This window comes from Salmo salar, chromosome 01 (assembly GCF_965601325.2).
Source record: "Salmo salar chromosome 01, fSalSal1, whole genome shotgun sequence".
NCBI lineage: Eukaryota > Metazoa > Chordata > Actinopteri > Salmoniformes > Salmonidae > Salmo > Salmo salar.
In genome coordinates, this window is record NC_138291.1 from 25,708,642 (window position 1) to 25,719,716 (window position 11,075).

Here is an 11,075-nt window from a genome sequence, read left to right on the forward strand (position 1 = left end):
ATATGGAGGGTAGTGGCGGTTTACCTACTCGTCTGCGAATTCTTACAAGGCACCCCGCCTTCCTCCCCCTTTTTCTCCACCAATAACCTGCTGTTGATGTTTTAGGTGATGACTCCGTCCTCCCTGGTTTGAAACTTTGCCCCAGTGGAGAGTAGTGAAGTGGTGCACCCTGGGATGTAACTGATCTTTCTTTTAATAAGGTCAAAAGACCATGTTTAGTTCTTTGCCTCAGTCTCTACTACCAGACAAGCATACATCCTGCTTCTTCACAGCCTGTCTCTCTTTTCCTTTCTATTTGATCATAAACACCACACATTTTGGGACAGAGAAAAGCAGACAGTGTACCACCATCTCACATTGTCTCTTTGTGTTTCTGTATAGGTATTTACTCAAATACTTTTGCTCTAACGGTGCTTAGCTTTACATTTGTTTGGTGCTAAATTACTTTGGTTTGAAAACTGTATTCAACATCTGAGATAATGTAAAGAAGACACACGTGATGTCCTGCTGCTAAATATGAATAGGATATACAGTACCCATCAAAGGTTTGGACACACCTACTCATTCAAGGGTTTTTCTTTATTTTGTATTATTTTCTACATTGTAGTGAAGACATCAAACTTTGAAATAACACATATGGAATCATGTAGTAACCAAAAAAAGTGTTAAACAAATCTAAATATATTTTATATTTGAGATTCTTCAAAGTAGCCACCCTTTGCCTTGATAACAGCTTTGCACACTCTTGGCATTCTCTCAACCAGCTTCATGAGGTAGTCACCTGGAATTCATTTCAATTAATAGGTGGCTTGGGGGTGCTTTGCTGGTAAAACTGTCTGTGATTAATTTAGAATTCAAGGCACACTTAACCAGCATGGCTACCACAGCATTCTGCAGCGATATGCCATCCCATCTGGTTTGTGCTTAGTGGGACTATCATTTGTTTTCCAACAGGACAATGACCTAACACACCTCCAGGCTACTTTGAAGAATATAAAATATATATTGATTTGTTTAACAATTCTTTGGTTAGTACATGATTCCATATGTGTTATTTCATAGTTTTGATGTCTTCACTATTATTCGACAATGTAAAAAATAGTAAAAATAAAGAAATACCCTTGGATGAGTAGGTGTGTCCAAACGTTTGACTGGTACTGTATGTATAGGTGTATAAAAGTGTTCAGCTTATTATGTCAAAGGCTTAGATGAAGAGAAAGTATGACATTTCATATATTCAACTCTGTAACAAAACCACAGTTGTCATTTTAATGTTATTCTAGAAACAATTTAATACATTGGGGGGAAACCAGTAGAACAAATTGTGTGATATAAATAGTAACAATTAAAATGCATTAAACCTGTGAATTATCATTAATGACCAGTCCCCTGATGAGCCCATTGGTCCAGAGGGAATGAGTGATATGCTTAAATTGGACCTGGCTAGGCCTGGCAGTCAGACTGCAGAGGAATGCAGGGCCTTTGTCTATCTGAGCGAAGAGTGGGTCAGGGGGAGAATGCCATTGATGATTGCAGAGAGGTGGAAAGAACCTCCAGGAAGTGCTCTCCCTCTCTCTCTCTCTCTCTCTCTCTCTCTCTCTCTCTCTCTCTCTCTCTCTCTCTCTCGCTCTCCCTTTCCATCTCTCTCTCCATACCTCTCTCTTTCTCTCTGTGTGAGAAACTTGACCATGCTGAGCCTCTCTCAGAGGCCACAATCCCTGGGCACAACCACTGCTTTGTCTCACCCCATAAACACATACCACACCACCACCACCCGTCCTCTACTGGTTGCTTTCTGGGTCTGTGTGGCCAGGGACCCAGGGGCTGCCAGTGGTCCCATTCTTATACACATAGCTGTTCTTTACAAGGCTTGGCCTAACAAATATAAATAACTAACATTGTTGGCATTTGGCATACATGTTAGAAATCATTTTGGATAATTTTTATTGCAATAAGTATTTGAAAATGATGTAAATTCACTCAATAACACTTACTTTCTTATGCATATTTTATATTACTGGTTCCTCATATTTGGACCTTTTGACCAAACAGAAAAATTGTACATGACTTTAATAGATCATATATGTTTCACCACTAAAATCAATATTGGCCGACAGGATGAGAGAACACAAAAAAATAAACCTGCTGTTCTTTTGAGCTTTGCTAAGGCTTGGGACAAGATGCCATGGTGATTATAGATTTAATTGTCAACGGTAGACTAAAAATGGAATAAAGCAGTAATTGGATCTTTAGCCAGTGTCCCCTTCTGACCAGTGCCTGCCGTCTCCCGTCACATTGCTCATTCCCCTCTCTGTCAAGGGGCAGAGAGTAACAGCAAATGGCCCTTTCAAAACACACGACAGCTGGAACACAGGGCAAAGGTGACTGAAGCAGTTGCAGGGTGGGTGGAGAGGGGGCCACAAGAAGAGCAGCTGCAACTTGAAGCCACTTCTTTCCCTCAATATATGTATTTTGAAAATATGGAATTAGAAATCTATGACGAGCAGTGAAAATGAGAAACATCTGTATTTTGGTCTTAATTACTCTCCATAATGAATCCTTATGACCAACTCCTCTTTGATAGATAAATGCTTATTGAACAGGTTCCATCATTCCTAAAGAAAATAAGAAAGTGTATATTTTATTATAGATGTGACAAAGTGTTGGGGGTATGGCAAGTTGCGATCCCCCCTAAAGGTATTTTCCTGTTTTATTTATATAAACTTTCTGCCTTTTGGACTTCCCATTTGTTGCAGCCTAGGCTCACCCAATATAAGTTGTAGCAACAAGATAAAAATACATATCTGCTGGAATATCAAAAAGATGTTCTGTTCTGCATCCTCAATAAAAAAAATACTGTATATAGAATGGGAGCATAATTGTCTTTTCCATATACATTAAAGAGAAGAAAGAAAATTATCAAAACATTTGATACACATTATGCAGTGTGCGAACAGACATCGTTCAAAGCATCAATCAATTCCCTGGTGGACATATTCCAGAAAAGGGAGATAGATTAAGGTAAATCAAATTATGTTCTCAAAGAACACTGCTACTTGCTGCCACTTTGTGAGTTCATGCAGCAGTACAGAATTTATTGTGGTCCGTGTTATCGCGAGACTGGTCCATTAACAACCTGCTTGACACACAGAACTGAGTGCAGCTTGCCTGCCAGGGTCGAACTAAGCTCAATAAACGACAGGAGAAGCGAACATCTGTCCGTACATCATGAAAGGACGTCAGAACATTTAAGAAAACACGGGGACAAGGAAAATATCTGTAAGTAATGCGTTTTGACAATGAAAATGTTGAAACCGAAAGTTATAATACCCAGCGCTACCTCCGTGCAGCGCAGCTGGCTTGGTCAGCGACAGTTGCTGAGCTCCTTTGCTGTGTAAAGGCTTCTAACCATGAATTACGACCATGCAGCGTTATCTTCCTGCGTTCTTGCCTCTGCTTGTAGTTTTCCTTTCGTTAAAACAGGGCAAAGTAGTTCGCGAAAAGCAAATATTTGTATGTTCGGTTTATTGTTGGTTATGCCTAATTAAAAGTTCATAGGGACATTTGTTTGTTATTTGTAGTCTGGTCCATTGTTATTTTAATAACTTTAAATGTTTTTACACCAATAGAACAAAAGTATGTGTCATTAAAGTTGTGGCTGACCAGTGCGTAAAAGGAACAACAATGCGTTATAAAGTTAACCATATTTCGACTATTGTCAAGTGTCCTTTAATCCTAAAATAAAATACATTTTCTGAAGTGTATAATATTTTAGTGTTGGGACTGATGCAACCTCTGAAACAAGTTTGTGTGTCTATTGTACGTAACTCGACTCAGAGTAACATATGGCTTAAAGGGGAGCACAGCTGGAGGTAGCGTTCCCATTGCGGTGATGTCAGAGCAGCTGACTCTACAGCTTGCAGTGTAATTAGCTAACAGAGCACCAGTTTAGTCACTCCCCTGGCGTCTTTCTTAACCTTGCCCGATGGGCGAGTGCTGGTATCCACAAGCCTGAGTTTTTGCCTGTCTCTGTTTGCATGCTTGGTAAATGAACGGTTCCTGATCATTGTTCAGTACACACGAACAACGGCTGAGTAGCGATCGTTTTTGTCTGTGTGGAAGCGTGCGTGCGACTGTACCCGGTCCGTCCGTTTCGCATTTCCATGTGAAGCTCAAAAGCTAGTGCGACTAATCGGACTGCTGTTGGTAACTTGAGAGAAAGGTAGGAGAGCCCAAAAGGACACACACACCTCAATCTGTAGGCTAATCGAGAATAAAATAACAATATTTATATTGATTTAAGTAGCCCTATTGATGCGTAAAGAAGTCGATATGACAAGGAGCCTTTACCATATTGTAATAGGGATGGCGCTTCTATTTAACATTCAATGGAAATGTAGTCTTAAACTTTTCTTTTTAAACAACTATGTGCATGTCTCGCATTTTTATTGCTAATGTTTGCATTGATAGACTACTTTGTGGCATTTTCTGCAAGTTGTATTCTTTTCCTGTACATTTCGTTTGGGGTTGGTTTACTTTTGTTTGTAGTTTCCTTGAACACCAGATGTGTTGCGGACGCTCTGTGGTGCCCTCTATATGGCAGCGTTTCGTTGATTTAATATCCAGTTTTTCCTGTTTTTCCATCAGGTTATGACGGAAGAATGGAGTTCCCAGACCATAGCCGCCAGTTGCTGCAGTGCCTGAGTCAGCAGCGTCACCAAGGTTTCCTCTGTGACTGCACTGTTCTCGTAGGGGATGCACGATTCAAAGCGCACAGAGCCGTGTTGGCCTCATGCAGCATGTACTTCCATCTCTTCTACAGGGACCAGCCAGACAAAAGGGACGTTGTGCATCTGAACAGTGACATTGTGACAGCCCCGGCTTTCAGTCTGCTCCTTGAGTTTATGTATGAGGGGAAGCTGGAATTCAACACTCTGCCAGTGGAGGATGTCCTGGCTGCGGCCAGTTACCTTCACATGTATGATATAGTGAAAGTGTGCAAAAGCAAGCTGAAAGATAAGGAACTGTGCTACCTGGATGAGAAGGTTAGTGAGGGGATAGCACTGAGCTGTCTGGACAAGGAGAGCTCCTCAGACAGCGAGCTGCAGAGCAAGCAGCCAGGGCCAGGCCGGCGACAGACACAGCAGCTGCCCCAGAGAGCCCCCCCGGCAGAGGAGTTTGACATGGACAACTGCGAAGTCAGGCTGGCTGTCACAGATTGTGATAGGTCTGCACAGAGCAGGCAGAAGGCAAACGGTCACCCTGGCAGGTCCCCGGACCTTGTAGGTGTCAATTATGTGTCAGCAGAGGCCGAGCCCTGCGTCCAAACAGCTGGAAAAACAAAAGCTGATGTCAGTAGTTGCACAGTATTGCTGTCCCAGAGGTCCCGGGCTTCAGTTGACATGGACTGCGCTCTGGATTTGTCTTTCAAGCCACTGTCTAGCAGAGATCCCATACACCCCTCCTACATCTCGGGACAGCTGGCCCTCGACAGCCAGCAGCAGGGCACTGAGCCACTTGTTAAAGATGAACACGACTTGCTGTCAGAGCAGGAGGACAGTGAGGCGATGAGCCCGGAGAGCCAGCGCTTTGGGAATAGTTCCAGGAGCTCAGTGGTGACAGGGTTCGCTGCCCTCTTCCCAGGCAACAACGGCTCCACATCGGCCCTGCTCTCCCAGGAGGAAGACCTGATGGAGGAGGGGGTGGGCTGCGGAGGAAGGGGGGGCACGAGGGGCAGAGAGGGCGAGGAGAGGAGGGGGAGGCTGTTGGGGGACAGTGAGGAGGAGGACGACCTGGCCTCCTCAGACATCTCCACCTCCAGTGGGGTGCTCCTGCCCCCGGGGCAACAGGTGTGTGTGTGTCCACTTTGCAGCAAGGTGTTCCCCAGTCCCCATGTGCTCCAACTGCACCTCAGCTCGCATTTCCGCGAGAAGGACGGGGCGCGCTCCAAGCTCTCCCCCGACGGCTCTGTTCCCACCTGCTCACAATGTGGCAAGACCTTCTCCTGCATGTACACCTTGAAGCGGCACGAGCGCACACACTCTGGCGAGAAACCATACACCTGTGGCCAGTGCGGCAAGAGCTTCCAGTACTCTCATAACTTGAGCCGGCATGCCGTGGTTCACACACGTGAGAAGCCTCACGCCTGCAAGTGGTGTGAGCGGCGCTTCACCCAGTCTGGGGACCTGTACCGCCACATCCGCAAGTTCCACTGTGGCCTTGTCAAGACCCTTGCCATTGGATAAACCCCTCTCACCTGTGCCATGAAATAAGACAGAGTAGCGTCTTATCACTCGAGTACTACTACTGCATATACCTCCACAGTAAAGTACTAGTTATACATATTCACAAATTGTTAAAGACATATCCTTTTGGAATTCTAATCCATGTGGCATTTCTTAAGTTAAAGTGTAGCAACTTTATAATGCACAAAACTGGACTTCACTGGAAGGATGTTGGACTTTATAATTTTGTTTTACAACAATAAGATCGGGTGCTTTTCCACTCAAGCTGGATATATGTTGAAGGTGGACAAATCAGTTGCACTTGTTTATTTCTGTCTTGGTAGTGCAAAACTGCTGAGCTAGATGAAGAGTGTATTCTGCTAATAGAAACACATTTCTATGCATATATCTGCAAGTGAATTATAGCACACACTCCTGAATGGATTAACAGCATTTGATTAGTGGAAGGGGAAACTAAAACTGTCCAAGACTAGCAATCTATATTCTATTTTATATCCAACCTTATTTATTAGTCAACCTGCTTAACAGGAAGAAATATCACAAGGCAGTGGAAAAATACTTGAAGTTGGACTACTGGATAATGTTTTGGGGTAGCTAGTATTGTCATTTTCTTTATGGTAGGAATGAAGCAGACAACGGAATGTTTCCTTAGAATAGAGGACTAAAATAAATACAGGAGTTGCAAGGTTTTTTCATATAGTAAGATGGAGCATATCCTGAAGGAATTACTTTTTTGCTGCACTGGCCTTTCAATGTTCATCTCAGCTTAGGCTGTCAGGCTGCTGTATGAACATTTAGAAGTGAATTGTTTTGTCACCTTTATGCTCTAGCATGATGCATATACAGGTTGGGTGGTAATTACTAAAGATAGCAGCTAATGCCTGTAACACTGGTGCCTACTGAAATTATTGACACTCCTGTTCTCATACAAGCATAGGACCTGTTGCCTTCAATACAACTAATCTGTGGGCCTTCAAAAACGTGATCAGCACTTTCCCTTTACAGTGCCTTAATACCAGGAAGTAACTTGGGTCACTCAGTGATTCTCCTTGGCACTTGTATGCCAATTGATTCATGAGTGTACTTACAATAATGTAATACATGTGGCTTAAAATCAAGCTCTTTATTAATTAACAATTGTTGACTTCTATTTAGTAAGTTCAATTTCTGGGTTATTTGTCTGTATTACAGCACTGTAAAAGAAAGGGTAACCACGTTTGCATATTTTTGCTATCCATATAATAATGCTGGAGACATGCCCTGATAGATAGGGCAGAGAGTGGGAGAGATGGTCAAAGTATACTCTCGGTGTGCCTCAGTGCTTCTCTGAGGAGATGGTGTACTGTGGATGTCTTGTTGCCACACTGTCCGTACATCAGAACACGTAGCTCAAAATGCTAAATCTACTGAGTTTATTTTGCCCCTTGTGTTTGCTCTTATACTGTATCCTATGTATTTTTCTGTTCATGTCGAAGTACTACTGATGTCTGATTTAACGTTTGAGTGAATCCTTTGGTGGAACTTTGCTTGACCGAATCTTTGGACAGAATGTGGACTTCATGGGCCTGTTGTGTGTTGGAAAGATTTCATTGTAGTTGGGTTCATTTTGATGCTATACATATGATTCCTACAAGGTGAGTAGCACTAAAAGTCCAAGATATTGGTTTCATCTGTCCTGAGAAGACTTGATCTGAAGGATTTATTTGTTTAACTTGGTTCAGAGTTTACTTTAGGTATGATCTGTAAAGATGAGCTGATTTCTCTAAGCTTAGAGACTTTTGATGCCTTGTCATCTTGGTACTATGGAATTGATATTGGGGTCATTTATTCATTTCTGCAAATCCTGTTACTGTAAAGAAATGGTCTGTTAATGTATCTTACACAGAAATCTTAAATTGCGTATTCTCACCGAAGCACTTGTTTTGAGCATGCATATAGTTTCAACACTGATATTGTCTAGGCTGCTATTTCTTACTATTTGTATATTTAATGTAAATATATATTCTATTTATCAATATGTATGCTGTTTCTCTGTATTAGAAGAACACAAGTAGAGTTGATTATCAAGGTGTTTTACTAAGGCTTCAATCTCTTAGGTAAGAGTTTCATGTCTTCCCTCCCACCGTGATTTGGGTTTCCTTTTCCTGTCTCACTCCAGTGAACTTGGCTTCCTTTTCAGATGTAATGTCTCACAGGCCATGTCTTCACTCCAGAACAAAACAGGGAGTAATACCGCTATGACTGCTGTTCCGGCAGAGGAAGCAGTTGTTCACAAGAACAAACACACCGATATGGTGTAGAATATCTATAGAAGTCATACAATACAAGCATTGTTCTCCTGTCCCAGGTAGTTCTCAAGGGATCATTGTGCATGTATGCCCTCACTGTGGGGGGAAAAAGGCACCATGAGTCTCTCTTTGCACTTTTTGTATTGAATGGAGCCGTTGGAATGCGAGAAATGTATTAGGCAAAGGGAGACCTGGAAGACGGTAAACAGGTGCATTGTCTGGAGGCATCGAAGAACAGCCCTCGATTTCCAGCATGCATTAGATAAGTGCTTCATTGTTCTTTTATGTGGAGAGGATACTACAGTGACTCCATAGCGTCTTTATCAACACAATCACTATAATTGTAAGCATATTTCTCTTTTCATACCTCACCTTTTTGAGATGAGGTATCACAACACTGATTCATCTGAACTTTAGTAGTATGTAGGTAGTATTTATTAACATCCAATTATATACCCATCCTCCCCCTGGAATGAGTTTCCCAATATTTCATGAAGCTGTGTGTTTTAGATGTCATATAGTGTTCAATTTGTGGTATTTCAATCAAAACACGGGAATGTAGTTTGTTGCATATTTTGTCTCACTCTTTTGAAAGGAACATTTCTTATGTGATGCAGTTGAAACATTGATGTATTGTTTTCTCTAATGCATACATGTAGTTGTACAGGCTTAGAAAACTAACAGTAAATTCTTGTTTTGATGGTTTCTCAGTCATTATTTATATCTCCAGGATTGTTACAGAATGTGCCTTGTAGAAACACAGACAAGTGTTGCACCTGGAGTTGCCCTTTTTATACACTACATTTGCCACAGACTGCTGTGATGATATTCAGGCTATACAAATTTCTGTTACGTTTGTTTTTTTCTTCACCTTATCAAAATGTCAACTAAGCCCGTTTTCTGCTGCTTTTAGAGACGAGTTTCAGGGTTGGAGTTTGCTACTGTTAAATGAATTAATCTTTTGTAAAGGTTTTTAATCTGGAATTCAATTTAATGTTAAGCAAACTGAATGCAAGTATTTTTGTTTGGCTCTAAGCTAAGTCCATGTTTGGGAATGAACCTAATTGTTTTCCATAGATGTCATGTTTAATGTGAAACACAGAGATATATTTATGACGAATGAAAACTCATGCTACTGCTCCTGATCAGTGGGGTTTTGTTTTCCTAATTCATGCTGTAGGATTTAAGTCTAAAATTGAGTATTGGGTTACATTTAATACTGGAATTTGTGTCTTTGGCAGGTTAAGCCTGTGAAATTGTGTATAATCATGAGAAATATTTATTGAATTGTTTCTTGTGCAACATTTGACTCAATTTTTTGATTTGTAAAATGAAAGATGCTGATAAATGTCAATGGTAATATTAGAATTTGTAGAAGTGCCATTAGAATTTAATATAATTTTTTAATAAGAAAGTTATATTTTATAGTAATCAATTGCTTCTGTGTTAGTGGTTTAAAGATTTGGGGTCAACTTATTCAGAATTGACATTGTGTAGAACTTGAGGCAATTTATTTTGATCTGTAATTGTATGTGCTTTTTTTTGTTTTGTTTGCGCTTTCAGAGAGTGTGTGTGTGTGTGTGTGTGTGTGTGCGTGCTGTGGAGATGTGACAGTCTTGAGTTAGGTCTTTATTAAGATTATGCATAGATTAAACAGAACACTTTTCTGTGCCTCGTGTGGATGTCTTTCTTGTGCGTTTCCTGATATTACCATGTTAACATGTGTAGGGGCACAGCTCTTCCCACTTTGGGATTTAGTTGTCCAATCCTATGTTTTGTATTCTACTGACCAAGACACACCAAATTATCTGACACTAAACTAAGACAGGATTTGTGGCAATAAATCCATATAATAATTGGCATGGGAAATTGAAGTAATACGCATTCAAACTGGTGAAAGAGGATTTTTCCACTGTCGACCTTTAGGTATTGTCAAGGAGAGTCTTCATTGTTGCCTGTGCACAAGCAACACCCGATAAGTGTGTTGGTAGTGAGAGGACTGTATACAGACAACACAATGTGATAATACTGTGGGTCTTCTCTATCCCATTGAACCCATAAGATGCAGCCAAGGATAGGGGATCTTTAGCGGTGGCATGTCATTCTTCCGGAGCTGCTGCCAATAGTCCGCAGAGAAAATACCTTTGAATACTTTCAATTGTGTCATATTAATCACCTTTTCATTTTCTTTAATGGATGTAAACTGCATATGTGAGCAAACAAACAAAAAAATGCGTGTCTAATTGGGGATCTCCATGTCAATTCACTGGTCATTTTCTTTGCGGAGGGGTATTATTCCCCCGCTGCACATTTAAAAAAAATCCAGCTGCTCTGCTATGCATTCGGGGATGGGTTGGGAGTTCCCACTACCCTCCCCAGCACATCAATTCTGTGGTGCATAGACAAGGCAGCATCCACCCACCCCAACCCTGAATTACGGCCCCAACCGTGGCCTCATCCAGCCACTGGGTAGTAGCTCAGGCACTCCCTCTGTCTGCTCCCACTCCCGAGCACTAACTTTATGCACAAACAGACGACACTG

General features: G+C 41.6%; 1 protein-coding gene across 2 annotated transcripts; it reads left to right on the forward strand.

Moving 5' to 3' along the window:
• Positions 1-3,115: 3,115 nt before the first annotated feature.
• LOC106582697 (zinc finger and BTB domain-containing protein 18.2) lies at positions 3,116-10,204 on the forward strand. 2 transcript variants are annotated; one of them, XM_014166054.3, is made up of 2 exons: positions 3,116-3,279; positions 4,648-10,204. In XM_014166054.3, the coding sequence occupies exon 2, from the start codon at positions 4,662-4,664 to the stop codon at positions 6,243-6,245; it is 1,584 nt and encodes a 527-aa protein (XP_014021529.1). In that variant the 5' UTR covers positions 3,116-3,279; positions 4,648-4,661; the 3' UTR covers positions 6,246-10,204. The 2 variants fall into 2 exon arrangements, with proteins under 2 accessions (XP_014021529.1, XP_014021617.1); XM_014166142.3 differs by lacking the exon at positions 3,116-3,279 and adding an exon at positions 3,941-4,222.
• Positions 10,205-11,075: the final 871 nt, after the last annotated feature.